Below are 19,190 nucleotides of genomic sequence, written 5' to 3'. Positions count from 1 at the left end.
CAGGAGGCACCAGGGATCAGTTTTTGGTTCCCAGGGATGCATCCAAACAGGCTGGCAAGCAGTTCAGTCAAGAACTCAACAAGACTTTATGGTCACTCCTTTACAGAGATGAATTGGCATTACTGGGAAAGAGGACGGATCTGCCAGGAGGATGCAAATAAGCATTTCTGCCTTATTAATAGTCATTGGATTTGAGCTCAGTTTTCATGGCTTGGGCAAAAAGGCTCTTTTCCAAGAGAGGGGAAAAAAATCCCTACTCCTTCAGTAGGAAATAATTTCTTTTCACAGCCTGGCAAGATTTCCTGGGTATTATTTCAGTATTATTTCTCTACATGCAGTTTTCACAGCTCCAGGTGTTTCTGGGTATCTGGTGATATGAGAGAGGAGAGGTGCTCTCTTCAAGGTACACAGGCTGGAGGAAATATCTGATCAGCTCCCAGCTCCCTGCTTAGCTTTTCCTTTCATAATTCTTCTCTACCTAAGCAATAACTGCAGCTATCTAATGATATACTGCATGTGTGACATTGCACTACTTAACAGAATGTTTGCATATAATATTTCATACATTATAATTCTTCTGTGATCTTAGAAATCAGTGTCTATTTCTCTGTTGACATTTCAGGTGGTTTGCACATGGGGACAGGCATGTTACCCACAGTTAAAACTCTGCTAAGAAGTGGAGGAACAACATAAAACTCTCCCAGATGCTTTGTTTCCCATATATGACACATAAACTTGCAGTTAATCTGGAGTATATTTTCAGTTTTATCTACTTATTGTGAGGCTAGGGTTACTTTTTGACTTAATTGACTGTTTTACTAAAGCAGCAGAGTCCATGAGTACAAGAGTTAGATGAAATTTCTTAATTGGGAAAAATATTAAAAAGAAAACTCAGAAATTTCCAAGAAGATCTAAATGGAATTTTAAATAGATATTAATAATAGTATCATTAATTTTTAAAGTAAAATATATTTCAATTTCCTCATACAATTTTGTCTCTGGTCAACATTTTTTGCCGTGTTTAAGTGTTTGATCTGGGGTAACTCCAGAAGTAACAAAATAGAACTTACCTTAACTTTCCCTGCATTTTCCTCCTCTTCTTTTTTATCTTCAAATTCAAAGGCAACAGTCATACGTTGCTGTCTCTGCTCCTCCCATAGAGTAGGGTTAAAACTGTCACTGTCTGACTGGAAATCTGCAGTTCAATTGCAAACAGCAAGGCACAAGAACAAGCAATGAGTGCACCCAGCAGAAGGCTGGAAATCTTCTAAAAAGACACATTCTTAATTAATCCAGTAATCTTGGGTTATTGCTTTAAAATTGGTGCTGGGGGGCAATGACAGAAGTAACTGTCAAACTATTACAAATAGGGTCCAGTGTCTCTGGAGGTGGAGCTGGCTCTGGCCAGCAGCCTGTCTGCACAGCAGCAAGGCACAGCCTGGGATTTCTGCCCCATGTGCACTGCATCCCCAGCTTCAAATTGTTACACAAGGCCGTTCTTCTGAAAAGATGTAAGTGTTTGAGAACATCTATATCTGATGGCCTGAATAATGGAACAGGCTGCCCAGAGAGGTTGTGGAGTCTCCTTCACTGGAGACATTCAAAACCCACCTGGATGCATTCCTGTGTGATGTGCTCTGGGTGACCCTGCTCTGGCAGGGGGGGTTGGACTAGATGATCTTTTGAGGTCCCTTCCAACCCCTAGGATTCTATGATTCTATGATTCTATGATTTGCAAGCAGGATTCCTTTGCGTGTGACAAAACACAGCCCGTGGTGTGTGCACCCCTGGCTGCACGTGTCAGAAAGGACGCTCACCCACAGGGCCCCCGAAGCCCTTCACTCCCTCCCTCCCTCTGTTTTTCTCTCTGCTCTCTGAACAAGCCCAGCTCCTGCCCCTGCAGGAACCACTGAGGCTTTACCTTCATCACTGCGGGGCTGCTGGGGAAACATGTAGTTAGTGAGGACCCTCTGCTTGGTCTCTGGGTGCGCCTCGGTTTGCAGCGGGATGAGCGCCTTGGACTGCAGAGGGAAGGCAAAGCAAAGAACCGTCAACTTGGAGCGCACGTGTGCTCCCTGAGCTGGGGTTTCAGCAGCTGATAAACAGAAAATAAAAGGTTAACTAAAATGTTGCAGGAAAATAAACTTCTCCATGGACTAAACCAAGTATTCATCTGGTGGAAATGCCTCCTTTCCCATTCCTTACTTCTGCCAGTCCTGCAGTTCCTGCCAGGCTCAACAGAAGAACACCAGGTACCAGGAATACACGGCATGTCCAGAGTCATTCCAGTGGGGAAGCCAAAGGATCAGCAGAACAGAGCTGCACCTACATACTTAGAACCTCACACTACGTGGGCTGCAATCTGTTTTGAGCTAAAGAGGAGTTAATTCAAGATGTTAGTTCATTTCAGAGTAAACCTGAAGGATTTCCATGGAGGAACTCTGAGTACTCAGATGTTACCGTTTTGTTTTACTTCAGTTGATTATTTTTTATTTCTTATTCTTGCTTTGCTCTAGTGTAGCCTCTGAGAATAACTGTCATAGTCCATGGAATAGCCATTAATCTATGCTATACTGAAGAAATGTCAAAATGCTGAAAAAAAATTTCTACATTTAAAGGGAAAATACAAGTTCTGTGGCTGGGCTGGGGAGTCATGCAAAGTTCTTTTAAAATGAAAATTAGATAACGTGAAAAAAGCAAGGATCCTAATTTAATACATTAAAATATACTGATCATTTTCTATTCTTTCTCCCACTTAGCTTCCCCTCCCTTCAGCTTTCAAACTTCTTGCTTAGCTACAGAAGTAGAAAGGACATTTAAGGAGCAGTGCACTGGACATGTGTTAACTGCACTGAGCATTTGCTGTGCACTGTTTGAGGGCAGGGCTGCCTGGCTCTGCTGCCTGCAACTCAGCAGGAATGGCTTCTTCACAGGGATTAATTTCCAGTAGCATGATAATTGGCCCCTGAAAAATTATCCTCATCAGCTACAGTTAACATGGTAAAATATCTGACCACAGGCATTATAGCAGAATGAGAGAGAAGAGGTTGTGAGGATTTATTTGGGTTATTAAAACCCCCAATTTAGGGAAATATTAGGTATGTTGAACATTTCTAGCATCATACAAATTAAGATTTTCTCCATTAAGAGTTAAATTATGGAAGTGCAAAAGCATTCTCTCCACCAGCCCCGGAAAGGTTCAAGACTTTTTTCAGTGTGCAGAGGCTGTTACATTTCTCAGCATTCATGTTCCAAAATTGGTTTTAAAATAGAAGCCTAAAGAATATGTAGTAGTTTAACACAAAATATGCATATGAAAGATACATATAGTGAGATATAGTAGAGAAACCAAAGCCCTTGGAACAAAGAAAGGTACACTTAAATATTAAAGGAACTTAAATGAGAGCTTTCTCCAAAAGAAGCCTGTGTGTTCTTGTGTATCTTCTAGACGTTTGAACTCCCACTGATTAACGGAGTAAAAAACATGCAGGAATGGCAGCATGGATAGGAAAAGGGGAAAGAAAGATGAAGGGAGGTGTAGATGGACTAAAGATGGGACACACTAATAACAAGTTTGATAACAAAGTCTTACCTCTCAAATTTCTATTTACAAAGTACCTTCTTCATCCTTTTGGCCTTTACTTACTACTTTTGTAAGGATATAGAAGCTTAGCAAGATGCAAGTAATAAATCCTGCAAAGGGGACCTTTCCAAGTTAATAAATGGCAGCCAGAAGGATCTACACCTTCATATGAAAGCACAAAGCTGGACTGGGAGCAAACATTTCTAAAATTCTACTACAGTCATGTTTTAAATTACAGGTTTCATTTATGGTCCTTGCTAAGACCCCTAGTTACTGAACAAAATACAAATATTGAAAATCATTACCTGGTTGTCAGAAAGCCACAAAGCTGCAAGTTCTTTAAGTTTAGTAAAAGTGAATGGTAAATTCTTCAGCCTGTGAATGATAATATTGGAACAACATGAATCCTTCATTGTCACAACAGTTTCTTTTTTAAGATTTGCATGTAGCATGTTCAGCTTGATCATACTTTTGCTGTAATTTCATATGTTTATTTTCTCTTTTTACCAAAATGCAGTATTTTTTGTAAGGACATTCCACATTCAGAGGGATTCACATTTGGGATCTAAAGTGACTGACATCATGCACTAAAGGTACTAGGGAGATACCAATATTTTGCCTTGGCTGGAATGTAACCAAAGTTACAGCTTATAACATGGAAAACAGAAGTCAGGGAGACTTACAGGAAAGATCTAACAGCTTTCAGTGTAGCTAACAAAAAACCCTCTCATTGGACATGCAAGTTTTGGAACAGAAATACTGAAAGATTATTGAAAAGTCATTTTTGCAGACATGTTAGGAAAAACACTAAAATAATAGAAATAAACATAGTGAACCTAGTTGACAAAATTAAATGAAACAGTAAAAATGCAGCAAGTTAATTATACATGTAAACACATTTCCTAAAAGTGGTGAAATGACGACCAGACACTTGTGGGAGCTTCATTCATGCTTCCCCACTAATTCTGAACATGTTAGTTTTACTTTTCAGCCTGTGCCAACACGAGATATTCTCCCAGCTGTGTGGTACAGAAGGTACAGGAGCTGGAGGAAGAAATGGAACAACCAAAGGACTGTCCACAAGGAGAGAAGCTAAATGGGATTGAGCAAAAAGAAAAGAGGAAAAGCCCTTTTCTGAGTGAGTCAGACTGTCCCACACTGTGGACACAGTGCAGACACCCTCACCCACAGCCCAGATAGAGCCAGGCCACTCAGAGACTGCACCTGCCCCTCTACCACCAAATAACCACCAACTCTCCTGCAGTCTTACTAACAATCCACCTGTGTTTCTGAGAGAGAATCACCTCCCAAGCCCTTGTACCTCTGCCTCTGTGCAGCGCTGAGGAAATATCTCCATGAAGGAATTACTTCAGCTGTGTTTCTGCCACAAAGTCTTTATCATGAATAATCACGTTATTTCAGACAGCAGCTGCACACCCTGCCAGGAGCACATGTAAAGATTTTCAGAAGAATCCCTTCCAGCAAAAAATGACTTCTCTAGCAAGGTGACGTGGATGTGTACACATCCAGCGTGTGCTAGGGCAGAATCTCCAGTTGAATGCCCATCTAGATGAGAGCAGCCCTACATGTGTGTTCATGTCTAAGCCTAGAATGAATACACAAGAAAGCAAGAGTGCCAGAACTACCTGCAATTTAGTGCAGTATGTGACATTATCTCTAAATTAAGGTTACCTGTTTAAGCTTTAATAATTAACACAAAGATCCTTAAATTGTGTTGATCCAGATGTTTTATGCAGAGCTTTTTTCTTTATAAAAAGAATTGTTGCTTTTCAAGTGATACCTTTATTTCCTTACACTTGAGGATTCAGTACCTCTAAAATGTTTCAAAACTTTACAGCAATCTCTGTCTCTGCAGGGTTACTGGTGATGTTTCCAGTGAGTACAGGTGTATCAAAGGGGGAAGGAAAATCAGCAGGCATTGCTCCAGAAAGGATGTGTGGCAAGGGGATCTCCAGGCTTATTTTCCATTTCCATATTCAAACAAAACACAAAATTCTTTCATTTTAATCGCTTGTTGCCAATAAGCCTGGTTAACTGTTTTTAAATGTCTAAAAAGGTCCAATTTTAAGGAGTCTTTGAAAGAAAAAATAAACCCAAATCAGAGCTCATAGAAGGGATGCACCCAAAATCTTTACTGTGGGGGTGTTTTTTTGGCTTTTTTTGGTGGGTTTTTTGTGGTGTTGTTTGTTTAGACTTATGTGGGGAAGAAAAGAACAGTTTCCCACAGTTGTTTTTTTGGGGCTTTTTTTGTTTGTTTTTGGTTTGTTTTTTTTTTTTTTCAAATTTCCAACCAAGAGAAGCCTCATCCTCCTTGGCTAATTGCAATTTGGTTTTGCAAGTTTAAGACTGCTTTTTCTATTGTGTACTGTGGGAACATTTCTCCTTCCTCTGCGCTAACAATGCTCATGCAAACACTGACTTCCATGAAGAACTGAATAACCAAGTGACTTTTGCATTATACCCACTTTCTTAACAGGGCCCATGACAATGATCACCTAGGCTATATTAGTTTAAGCCACGAAAGGCAAATGCATCAATGTTTTTTCTAGCCTCATCAGTCAAAATAAGGGCACATTGCAGCTGCAAAGGATCTCAAATAATCATATTCATTATGCTGCTGCACAGGGAAAATCAGGTATGTGTAAAAGCTTAAAAGTTATTGACAAAAATTTTTCTTTTGAGGTAAATCCTGAGGCACCAACTGATTTTCAGGAAAATAACTGCAGTAATAGTTAAGGAGAGCATGAAATGCCTGTGTTCTTTTTACAGTCCTTAATTTTCCCATAGAAGATGTTCTCCAAGGAGAAAAAGTGAGAATAAATTTCCCCTGAAGTTCCTCAGGTGAATAAAGCCAAACTGAAGCAAAACCACAGACTTCCTGAAATCTCAACATGACACCATGGTGCCACACAACTTCACAGCCTGGAGAAACTCCATGCCAGTGTTACATTGTGCTGGAATGAGGATTTGAGAGGAATTCCTTCCATAATTAATCCTAGATCACATCTTCAGTATAATAAATAAGTTCCTAAGGGCTAACCACTTCCAGAGTAAGCTAGTGCATATTATTCATGGAACACAAGAAAATGTCACTGCTACTGTTTAAATACAAAAAATATCAAATGTTGACACTTGAGGGGTGTGATGGGGTGAGGAGGGGCATCATTGCTGTCATTGTAAACCTGCTGATGTCATTTTAACCTTCCTTTCTTGATAACAATTGCTTTTCTCATAGTTTTGTAAATAATCCACTACCTACTCGTGGTACATTTTGGTTTTGTTGTGCCTTAAGTAAGCAAGCTCAGAGAGTGGGACGAGTTTTCACTGATGATTAGTTTGAGAAAAGCAACACACCAAGAGCTAAGCAGACACCTCAGGGAACACCTCCCAGATTCTTCGATGCATACATTATACTTGGGTGACATTCAAAAAGAATTTTCAAATAATAACCCAAACATGACAAATTCAAGTCCAAACATGTTGAAAGTTAATCATCACAAGGAGTATTTCCAGACAGCTGGTCAAGCCCAGGGATGGCTGCTATTTTTGACAGCTCTCCAAGGTAACTCCCAGCAAATGGATAACAGCAGGGTTTCAGGGTGGAAGTTTAAAAGAACAGGACAAACCCACCAACACACTGTTCACAAAACCACTTCTGGGTATACCTGGCCAGAAGCAAATACCTCTTTGGCAATGAGGAATCCTGTGTTATTAAATAACTAAACAGGAAAAGTAAAGATACACCAGGAAACAGTCTTTTTCTTCACTGGATCATGTAATCTAGGGGCCTTTTAAAATCTAACTTCCGTGGGTGAGATTCAGAGCAGTAATTGAGCTCTGACCCCAGGACAGAAGCAAATACAAAAGTTACTCCTCTTTTGGCTCTTCTTTAAGAACAATCTAAAACTAAAAGAAAGGTTACTTACCAGTAACCGATGCTCTTTGAGAAGTGTAGCCCAAATGTACATTCTAACAATTCTACCTCTCAATCACAGGACTCATACCTGGAAGGACTCTGAGGAGAGAGGAGAAGCAGATGGAAGACAAATCTATATGTGGACTACACATGGTGAAGAACACCGGTTACTGGTAAGACATCTCTTTTCTTTGAATGAATCCCATGTGCACTCCTAACAGGGACTGAGTCCAAGCAGCCACCCCCAGTGACTCACTACATGGTGGAGGTCTCAGCATCTTTCATGCAAGCAATAATTGCACAGCCACTGGATCAAATGCTGCACTGGCTCTTGAAGCACTGGAGCACAGGTGAGGATGGATCTGCAGGTAGCTGCATTGCAAGCATCTGCATTCCAGACTTTGCTGACTGCAGAGGGTGGAGCCACCCGAGCTCTGGTCAGATGCACACCTGCCCTCACCAGACCCCACCTCTGCAATCTGACAGCAAGTCAGGATTCAACCCATAATTGCCTTTGATTGTGCAGAAAAAAACCAAATACAGCCCTTCCCCAGGATGAAGAGCCTGTCAAGGGCTGAAAATGTTTGGACATGTAAAGATAAAAGGAGAGAGGACTCCCAGCTATGGAGATGAGAAGGATACAGTCTTAGAGTGTATGGCATGGGGAAGAAAAGCTGGAGTCTAATTCCCTGGTTAAAATTGAGCTCTAACTTAAATATTTGAAGAAAGTCCTGGAAGTAAACTAGCTTCTGGTCAATTAAGACCAGCAAGGTGCATCTTACAGTAAAAAGGGCCTTAAGAAGACATGGAACAAGAGCCAAAGTCTGTAGTAGCTGGAATCACAGCATTAAAAATGATCTAGAGAGGGATTCTAAACACTGACCCACCTTTGAGTAAAACATGTCAACTCACAAAAATGTGAGGTGTCTGTTAGCATGAGTGGTAAAGAGGTCTATGTCAGGTTTGTCTCCTTCCTGAAAGAAATCCAGTCTGGATTTTATACCAAATCTCCCAAATCGTTTCTGACTTTCGTACCCAGACAAGCTCCAGATAATGCAAAGAGGGAGAGCTCCTCTTTTCCTCTTTCCATGCCACATCACAGCTGAACATCACTTTGTGAGCATGTGACCATTCAGAGAGCACACTAAATTTTCCAAGCACTCTGGCAAGGCAAGTTCAAAGCCACCAGTATCCTTGTACCCTACATGCCTTCAGCCAGAGTGCATTCCTCATGCCGTGAGGAACACGCCCAGAATGAACACTTTGGGAGGCCAAAAGGGCACCTCAATGAACACCTGAGCAGCCCAGCTCCCAGCAGGGACAGTCACTGGGATAACAGGCAATGATGTAAGGGGCTAACAGGTACCTTTACTACTAATGAGTGCACCTTTTACAGTCACAGGTGCAGAGGCCACAGGGGAAATTTGGCATGTGAAAAGTAGATGGGGATGATCCTGAGGTACCATTCACTGGGATGAACCTGCAGTGGGCAGATCCCCAATGGAAGACTGTGTTCCCTCTGAAAAACTGCACATCCATGATGATCGGCATGGATTGACAGTCATGGTGATGGAGCCTGTTGCCTCTGCAAAGGAACTACCATGGAAAGAAGCATGAGGAACTGGATACCTGCCAGAATGGACACAGAATCCCCCCTGGTGTCAGAAGGAGAAGGTCATAAAGGACCGAGCAGATAAATTCTGAAAGAATGTACACAGTCCATCCATATGGTACAGGGAGGAACAGCTACTCTCCAGAAGATTTGTGCAGAGGTTGGAGCTTTCATGACAAAAAAGCTGCATCAGCAGTGTTGGGTGGGAAAGGACATGCCATAGCAGCAGAGCCCACAGAGGGCAGGGCTCAGCAGGCCCTGGTAGCAGGCTGAGCCACATTCCAGGACCAAGGAACCCATCACACCACAGGGTGAAGCACATGCACTGAACCTTGGCTCTAGAATGGCCCTTCTGCTCTGCTTGCACGTCTGCCTCTCTTCCTCCAGTGGTTCAATGGGGTATCAAGGAGAAGGGCTGGTGTGCTCCACCTTCTCTGTTCTATCTGAATCAGGAAGAGCAGAGAGGCCAAACTGCCATGATAACATGGAAAGGTCCTGAGCAAGAAGCAGAGCCCAAATACACTCCTAATTGATATGTACATGTGGACTCATTCAAAGAAAGAATGGATATTGCCTTCGTGTTACTAGGAATGCACGGAATGCAAAAATGGGAAAACAGACAAGTAAACAAAAGAATAATAAATTCAACATTAAGATGGTGTCTGAACTTTATCCAAAATCTTTTGTGTCAAAATGTTGAAACATTTTAGTTTCATTAAGGTGGGAAGTTCCATAACAAAAGCATTATCACTGTGTCTCAGCAGAGCAACATTTAACCTCAGCCAGAATTGACACCAACAAAGGAAGAAGAGTTTACTTCCCTGTCCCTTAAGAAAAGTACATGAGACAATTCAACCAGGATTAAAGGTTGAAGGTCTACAGTTTGAGTCAGTTCCTATCTCTCCTGGTCCAGACCATGCTCTCACACTGGTTCTACAAGGCTTGCAACAAGGCTACAATTTTTCAGGTTGACTTGAGCAAATGGTCCATGAGGAGTGTCATAAAATGAACACAAGTTGAACAATTTCAGTGAGATCAATCAGCCCAGCGGCTTGTCCAGTGAGCCCTGGGCAGATGCAGGGCCACCTGCCAGCACCAAAGGGGGAGTGGGAAGGACAGCAACCAACACATTCCACCCCAAGAAACATCAACACAGCATTGGGATGCTGCTCCCATTAATTACCTTCTTCTGCAATGGAAATCCCAACACGCTCTCATACCCAGGCAGCAGGGGAAAAAGGAAGGTGGGGCAGCACTGCTGTTTTGGTGGCATCCAGCTGGCAGGTTAGCTTGGTCAGGAAACCTTGCCTGCTCTTGCCACCTCCACTGCCTCCTCCCCCTCTGACACCAGGGATTGCACTAGTTACACATGGCACCACCTGCCTGACTTCTGCAGCTGACCTGGCTGGTGAGTAACTTGGGAAAAAAGAGAAAATTTAAAAAGAGCTGTTTTCTGCTTCCTCAATGCAGGCTCCTGGCATGGTCACAGCTTTGCAAAGGGGCAGAGTGACCCAGCTCAGACTGTTTGCATGTGCCTGGGAGCCACGTGGATGCCCAAGAGCCCCGAAGCGGCTCTGTCCTGTTGCCTCCCCACGGCTCTGCCCAGCCCCAGGCCCCTCCTGTGCACCCCTGCAGCTGGCTGTGCAGCAGGGAGCAGCCACGGACACGTCCATCTGACAAACCCCACATTTCTGTCAGGCTTTTGCCCAGCTCCTGGACAACGTGGCATTAGAACAGGAGAAGGAACATGGGTGCAGGTGCAGGAGCAGCCAGGGGACATGGCAAGGAAGGCAGCCTGAGGGAGGGTCAAGTGTGGCCTGAAGTGCAGGGCCAGGCTGGAGCTGCACAGAGGGAAGCACAAACATAGGCTGCTGTGGTGACATCCTGGTAGGAGAGCATTCCCTACCCCTGGAAAGCACTGGGGTCTGAAACCCAAACCAAGAGACCCAAGATTTGATTTGGGGCTTGGACAGTTTCAACACAAACTGCAGTTCTGTTTAACTCCACGTTCTGGTCCTTACTTCATGTACGTTAAAATACAATTGCAATGAGGACAAACATCCAACAGAACTAAGCAAATAAATTTAAACAAAACTAAGACACAGATTTCTAAATTACTTCATCTTATATTTTATGGTCAACCTTAACTTCAGCAATGAAACTGCTGGCAGTAAAGCAGACACAGATCTGGAAAGTCCTTCCCCTAACTCTGAGTATGGATGGTAATTACTGGAAACAAAATGGTATCCACACCATTAGTTGCACTTCTGAGCAAACTTGTATGTTTGTGGTTATGCTGAAAATATTGCTGAGACACACACTGCACACATTTCAAGGGCAGCACAGGTGACTATCAAGAAAGGCCCATTTTAAGCATCCCACTTCTCAGAGCAATAGTCACTTGCATGAGAACAGAATGATTTGTTTTTCAACAAAACTTTTGCTCTGCTAAAGGAAAGAGAAAATTTTCGTTTGATTTCAGTGGAGTCAGGATAAGATGCTAGTGTTCTGGCACAGAATGATTTCCTACACATCTGTTTGTCACAACTTTTAAATCGTTAAATATTACAAAGTTACATGGAATTTTAAATGCAAATTTCACACTTCCACGTGGAATCAGCAGGAGATAAAAGAAGTGAAGAGGTTTCATCTGTGAAAACACACTCAGATCTTGGTCCCATTCATGTTTTTCTTTGGATATCAGTAGAACAAAGACCAAATCATAAAGATTAAAAAAAAAGATTAAAAAAAGTAAATAAAGATTTTTTTCCTTATGGGTTAAATAGTTTCAATAAAGTAATTCTACATAGAATGTTTATATTTTAAAATATTTTATGTAAATGTGTTTTCACAAATACCTAATATTTTTTTTAAAATACATTTTAATAATGGGATAGCAAAGTGATGTGAACTGTACCTGTTATCACTCAGATTCAACACTCTCAGTTTCTGCATCTGACCAATTTCATCAGGAAGGAATTCCAGCTTGTTAGAGCGCAGAGACATCACGGTTACGTTTTTACAGCTTCCAATCTACAGGAAAGAAAACACCAAAGATGTTAGGAAACCTTCTTTGACAAAATTTAATTTTTTATGCCAGGAGGTGGCCAAATTTTTACTATGACCAACAAAAGGCAGAGAACACAGATCTGTAGGCAGAGAACAACACTCTCCCATTGTCAGCACCAGCAGGGAAATGCCTGGGGCTACTCACACTACTTCTGTGATTGACACTCTCACCTTCACATGAATTTAGGAATTCACTGATTTTACTGTTTTACTGTTGAGTATGTAAGTAAGATTTGGTTTTCCACATCATGCAGAAGCAATTGCTTTACTGGATATTGTGTCTGGGCAGGGCTGAAAACTCAGGCCTACCACAAAACATTGCAATCTGTAATTTAAAAAGGAGAATCAGGTTCTCACTTCTCGGGGCAGCTCAGGAAGGAAATTCTCATCCACAGCCAACGTCCTCAGGTTATGAAGGTAGCCAATGGTGGAAGGCAAGGACTCCAACTCATTGCAGCTGCAGTCAAATTCTTCTAATAAAGATAAACTGAAATTGTAAACACATTTGTTAGATGCTATACTAGGGCTAGGTAACAAAAATCAACAATCTAAAACCTTGGAAAGTTTTGAAGTGCCACACTACTACAGACATCAGGCCCTGAAGAGGGAACCTTTATGGCAGATTTCCCTAGGAGAAGCCTACAATAATATGCTTTTAGAACTGCTAGAGACACTCAACCAATCTTACCCAGTAAGGCAGTTTAAGAAAGGTGCCTTAGTTCCTCCACATTATCATTCTTAATTTTTGTAGTGAGGAAGTATTCTAAGTGCTTCAAAGAGACAGTGATCAGGGAAATTCGTACTCAGGTGAAGAACCAAGCCAAGAAGTTTATGATGCTAACAATGACAGACAACAGGTAAGGAAATACCACGGGAGAGGGCAAAGGAGAGGGAAGCAGAAATTGCCTCCAGGGCATCTTCCAGCTGATGCACTTGACACCATTTCTCATACAGATCAGTAGTGATAGAAGATGATCCAAACTTGTAAAAGTAATCTCAGCCTGTTGCAGTCAGACACAGCTTTTGTAAAAGAGCTGGCCTGCTGAGGAGGCTGGCTGAGAAGTGATCCCCAAAGGGGACCTGTGTGGCAAGGACCGACTAAGTAAATAAGCTTCTGACACTCAAGTTCTCTCTCTGAAAAAACATGAAACAATCTCAATTTCTGTCTTGTATCCCTTTTCCTAGATTGCTATGTGCTGTCAAATTGTGGAAAGAAAGAGACCTGACCCTCCCTCCACCTAACCATGTTTTCAGGGGAGATGATGAAGCAGAGAGAGCCAACAGCACCCCCCGTGGAACCGCAGTCAGGTCAGCCCCAGCACCAGAAAGCTCAGCTCCCTGGTACATGGCCCTGGCACTCAAATGCTCCTGCATTTTATCATCTGGTACAAAATGGCCCTCAAAAGCATTTGCTGCTCTTCAGGACCCTGTCCCAGCCCGTCACACAACTCTCAGGAGTCTTGAGTGTCCCCTTTTCCCTGAAGGCAGAGGGTGGCATCGGGCACCACCCAACATCAACCTGCCATGATTCACACCCACCATTTGAGCTTTGCTGCTGCAAGTAACACTCCAGGCCAGGAATACATATGTAATAGATAATTTATGAACTAGATACACTATTCTATATAAAGATATACACGTTACATATACATTATGCACATACGCACACATGCAAATATTAAGAAGAAACATCTACTGAATCTCTGCAAAAGCCAGGCTGGCTGCACACAGTCTAGAAATGAACATTGTTCTGCTCATCCAGCTCATGAAATGCAAGTGTTGTGACCCGTTACAAACACTATTGTTCCTTGCTTCTGCTGCCTTTTTTTTTTGCTCCACATGTACTAGCTTTTTCTCTCCAGTGCTTTAATTAATAGTAAGGTTAAATGGCAAGCAATTATTTTTTTCCTGAATGTTTGTCATCTCCCTGTGCACTGATGAAGGGATTAGGTGCCCAGAAGATGGTCTGGTTTTTTTTCCAAATATTTTGGTACAACTGATAAAAGGTTTACCTCTGCTACAAACCTTGCTCCTTACTGTTTATAAGGAGTCACAGATGCAAGACTGGACCTCCACTGTATGTCTAACTTCCCTTTATTCCAGTTTCCTAATTAGAAAAGGTCTTTCAGGCTTCCAATTTAATGAAACATGAAGCCAGAAATAGCTGTTCCTAACGTGGAATTTTCAGAACTTTTCTCTAATTGATGTATTTCAGTAGACTGAAAAGCCAAAGTGAGTCATACAGTGATTAGGGAGAGAGATGCATGGAATAGATCCAAGAGCTCTGCCAGGTTTGCTTATAGCTTTTCTTTAATACAGGTTTTGTATCCACCACGATTTCTTTCAAACTAGATATAAAACAGTTTCAGTAAGAGCAAAACTCAGTCACGTTCACCTGCTGTGTAGAGAGTACGTGCTGGACAGAGCGAAGTCCAGCTGGAAGGCTCATTACATTGCAAGATGCACACACTCATCCTGCTTCTGATAACACACCCAGAAAGGCTTGGAAACAGATAAGCTAGTGGAGCCCTGCCATGTGTCCAGTGGCAATGGGAAAATTGGGTTCTCTGCACTGGAGCTGCGGATGTTTCCCCGACGGGGAGGAATGACTTTATCACACCAGGCAATTTTCTTTGAAAGGCATTGTCTGGCACAGGGATCCGCAGCTTCTTTCCTTCCTGATGACACCAGCAGCAGACAAATGAAGATGGCCACAATAAAAACAACAAAGGCAGTGTGGAACTCGACTTTAGAACTACCACCGTTCCAAAAATACGCACTTCAGAAAGTGATTTTCATTCCTCATGGATTGGGCATGAAAGGAAGTGGACAATACCAACTGTAAATCCACCAATGCTAATTTACCTAAAATATCATTAACCTCACTGCCTTCTTGGGCTAAATTCAGATTATTCTTGACAGGTTTAAAAAAGGCAAACAAAAATCAGATCTGCACCTGCTGCTCGGTTTGGCACCCACTAAAAGGAGGCAGCTCACAGTACATGTCCTAAGGTAGAGGAGGAATATTTTTAGACAGATGAGTAGAGAGACATTCTTGGAGAATGACGACTGCCATGAATAAAAGAGCAGTTCCATCCCATCTCAGCCCCATTGCACAGTCACAGCCCTTTTCTCCCTACAGCCACAGCACCCAGATAACTGCCAAAGCACCCGAAATTTCAAGTGTTATTGATACCCACTCTCTATCCAGCACCAGGCAAAAGGAATTTTGCAGACCCAGCAACACCAGTTTGCACTTTCACTTGCAGCACCTGGTACTGTCAGATATGGTACAGCCTGGAGACGGGAACACACCACACTGGCTCTTGAGCTACAGCACCAGTATCTCTGTCAGAGTCACCACTGATCTGTGATTCTGTGTCACCACTGCCCTCCTGACACTTTCCTACCACCAAGTGGGATCACAGCCATTCTCTCAGGTCCTCCAGTCTTTGGGTCCAGTTTGCTGAAGTATTTAATCAATGTGAATCCACTGATACGATGGGGGATGTTTTATGGGGCTGGGTCTACTGTGTCATGCACAGTCTAGAGTCAAACTCTGAATGCCACTTAGAGGCTTGTCCTTTGAACAAGGCTGCCAAAACTGAGGGTGGCAATTCACTGTTAGCAACATTGCCTCAGACAGGGTTGAAGAGCTCTGTGTCTCATCATGAAATTGGTCCCTGGAGGGGGAGTTCCCTCCTCCACACTGCTAATCTTTGTGTGGCAATAATACACTCTGCAGTGGGCACTACAACTATCATTTAGGAGAAAGAGACCCAGTAGGAAACTATCCAAATGGATGAGTCAGAGACAGGAACTTCATTTTGATGTGGGAGAGACGGTCCTCATTAAAGGAGAGCAAGTATTTCATTTAAAAAGCACAACCAAGCACTCAAAAATAATGTGATAACACTAGGTGATTAGCCTACTGCTCTGCACAGCCACCATTTAGAGCAGCAGTGTGCAGCTTTACAGAGGCAATTAAGGCTTCAAGACAAAAAATAATGAACAGGTATTAGGTAAAAAAAAAAAAAAGGAAAGAAAGAAAAGAAAAAGAAAGGGGGAGTTCTCCTTCAATTTGAACAATTCAACAAATGAGAAAGCACCTTGAGAAAGCACCTTCAGGACAGGGTTTAAAAATGTACCCCCAAAATTGATCAAGATAATGCTGGACATTATGTGAACCTTTCTGCACAGTGTCCAGCTCAGCTTTGAGCCTTAGGAGCCCCCCCTGCCTATCAGGATTGCTACATCATGCTCATAGGGTTGTCCCTGTTGTGCTTTGCATAACCAGCTTGCAGTGCTATCCATGACTATCACACAAGTACAAAGACACTGCAAGAAGTCCAGCACGGTGAGCCAAATCTCAGCTTTCAGCTGCTGCAGTTGCAATAGTTCACAAATTTGGATATTTTTTTTCCTGACTGGCACACCAACAACTAAATAATTATTGAAATCATCACTACAAAAGCACTGGCTGTGAAGGTGAGAGATTATTTCTGTTCTAGAGACCTCACTCTATTATCCCATTTCTGCAGAGGAGTAAATGAAGCCTTCCTAGCCTTTAATTTTGGAAGCCCCAGAACAGCACTGGCTGAAGAAAATTACTTGTAATGAAATAGCTTGTTGAACTACAGCTGCTGAAGAGAGAAAGTGTTTTGTGCTGAGATGAAGGCGGGTCTGGGTGCAGCCCTGCTCGCTGCTGCCCCATTCCCAGTGTCTCCTGCTGCTGGCACAGAACTGGTAGAGATGGTGTAACCGTGTGCAGCCACACCAGGCAGACCATCAGTACTCAGGCTGAGCTCCGTTTCTTCTGCACAAATTCTGCTGCTCCTGCAAGGGGATGATGAGAACACTAGAGCAGCAGCTGGGGAAGACAGCCAGGGATCATGTATTCTGAATTTTTTATCAGTTTATGTAGCATTTCAAAGGTAAAGTATGTAGGGGAAGAGGAATCCTGCAAAACACCAGCGTTCTGCTAGAGAGGGATAAATGCAGTGCAAAACAATAGAGAGAATCCCCCATTTCCAGCCCTGGAGACAGGCTTGCTTCCACCTGGAATTTTACAATAAATGGCAGATTCCCTTTAGCAATAAGCTCAGACACCCAGCAGAGCACAACAGAACCTTGCACCAGGGAACGTGTCGTATCTGGGAAAGCCACAGCTCAAGGGCATGGCTGGTGCTCTTCCTAATGAGAGGACTAATGTGCTGCTTTCCCATTTGATGCATACACCTATGAAACTGTCATGCCTTTTTCATTTATGCTACTTCATTATTTGAAGAAATCTTAATACATAAGAGGTTTACAGGCATTTTCTTTTCAGAGTCAGCTACTGGCTGTTGCCATAGAAACAGACGTATTTCCCCCAAATCCTTCTATTCCTTCTACTTTTGCTGCTCTAATCTTCTAAATGGCAAGTGATTCATACAGAAAACATCTTTGTTCTTTTTCTTGGAAAATGTGATACATTTCATCTTATTACTTACACCAGTAGAAGTCCACAGAAGTAATAGTGTCGGTCCAAATTTAAATGTTATAAACTGGGTGTTAGGCAGGGAATTCAAAATTATTCCAGAATTCAGTACATCTTTGTCTTAGGTATTTTATTTTTAAAAGCCCACATGCTGCAAGCAGAAGGGAAAACACATTTTACTTGATGTTGAAAATCATGAGACTTATACTCACTTTCCAATTGCATTTGGCAAAATTGTGAGCTGATTGTCATCCACTTTTAAAGTTGTAAGCCTCTTCAGCAGTCCTGCAAAACAGGTAAGGGAGAAGAAGTAGAAAAATATTTCACATTCATCTTTTTTATTTTTTGTTATCTCCCATATCCTTAAACAAACAATGATTCCTATCACTGAATAACTCTGCTCCAGCTCTTAGGAAACATCTGTATATAGGACAGTGCACAGACACCTTCTCATCCTATTGAAAATGTGTTTCATCAAAATGAAGCACTGATTAAATGTCAAGCTGAACTGTAAGTGCAATATTGTGGGGTCCTGAAAAATGGTAAAAAAATTAAAATACTAGTATCCTACGTGTGTAGGAAGAGAAGTATTTCTACTCATCTATTCATGTTTTAATGGAATTCAAGTCCTGTTGCCTTGATTAAAAGGTTGTCAGGCCATAAGAGGGCATCAGGAACGTGATCTCAAGTAAATGGTGCATTTATAAAACTCCACAATATGGAGGTAGAGACAGAAAACCAGGAGGAGACTGAAAACCAGAATCGGTCCTGAATGCACTTGTATCTGCAGTTAATTCTCATGTTTTAAATAATTATTACTTGTAGTATAATTAAATAAATTTATATATATTAATTATATTTAATGTAATTCTCTGAATGTAAGCAGATGCATAACAGGGTAACGTACCAAGAAGGGAATGAAACACCTGCTTTACCAGTGCATACCAGCAAAAACCAGACAAACAAGACAGAAAAAATGGGAAAAATATTCCATTACAGTGCCAGAAACAAATTTCCACCTGCTGAAACTTATTAGCATTTCAAAACCAGTTTTTTCTCTGAAAGAATTCCAGATATACTGAAATAGTATCTTTTAAATGTTTATTTCTAACTAGTATTGGGAGTAATAGAAATGAAACACTAATACAGAGAAAAATGTTAAACTGAATGTGCCATGATATGAAAGCTGAAGCAAACAAGAAGTGTAATCAAAGTGACAGTAGAAACACTGCACATTTCAGCTGCAGAACATGTTTGTTGAAAACCTTTTCAAAATCAACATGTTCAAGGGTACATCTACATTTCTTGAAAATTTCCTTTTAAGAGAAAGAAGTTCCACCAAAATGAATTTCAGCAAGCTCTCCTCTGAAAATGCAGTGTTAAGAATCACTCTTTTTGCTTTCATTTAACAAAAAATTTGGAAATTTAACAGAATTGTTAAATCTATTACCATTCAGTAACATGTATGTGGAAATGAGAACTGATCTATGAGAACAGATGTAATTGCAAG

At 41.8% G+C, this 19,190-nt stretch overlaps 1 protein-coding gene across 2 annotated transcripts in view; it reads right to left on the bottom strand.

Annotated features, from left to right (window-relative positions):
- Nucleotides 1-19,190, bottom strand: part of LRRC7 (leucine rich repeat containing 7) — a 142,877-nt gene that overhangs the window by 31,003 nt on the left and 92,684 nt on the right. Inside the window, exons 10-15 of one of the 2 annotated variants that reach the window (XM_051625656.1) lie at nt 17,893-17,965; nt 12,559-12,688; nt 12,050-12,165; nt 3,889-3,958; nt 1,922-2,021; nt 1,071-1,195 (exon numbers count right to left, since the gene is read on the bottom strand). In XM_051625656.1, coding sequence (XP_051481616.1) covers nt 1,071-1,195; nt 1,922-2,021; nt 3,889-3,958; nt 12,050-12,165; nt 12,559-12,688; nt 17,893-17,965 — 614 coding nt within the window. Of the gene's footprint in view, nt 1-1,070; nt 1,196-1,921; nt 2,022-3,888; nt 3,959-7,550; nt 7,620-12,049; nt 12,166-12,558; nt 12,689-17,892; nt 17,966-19,190 lie in introns of those variants that run through there. The other variant, XM_051625655.1, reaches the window with a different exon arrangement.

This window comes from Apus apus, chromosome 7, assembly GCF_020740795.1.
Source record: "Apus apus isolate bApuApu2 chromosome 7, bApuApu2.pri.cur, whole genome shotgun sequence".
NCBI lineage: Eukaryota > Metazoa > Chordata > Aves > Apodiformes > Apodidae > Apus > Apus apus.
The sequence above is the reverse complement of the archived record's forward strand: the minus strand, read 5'-3'. Positions and strand labels throughout refer to the sequence as shown.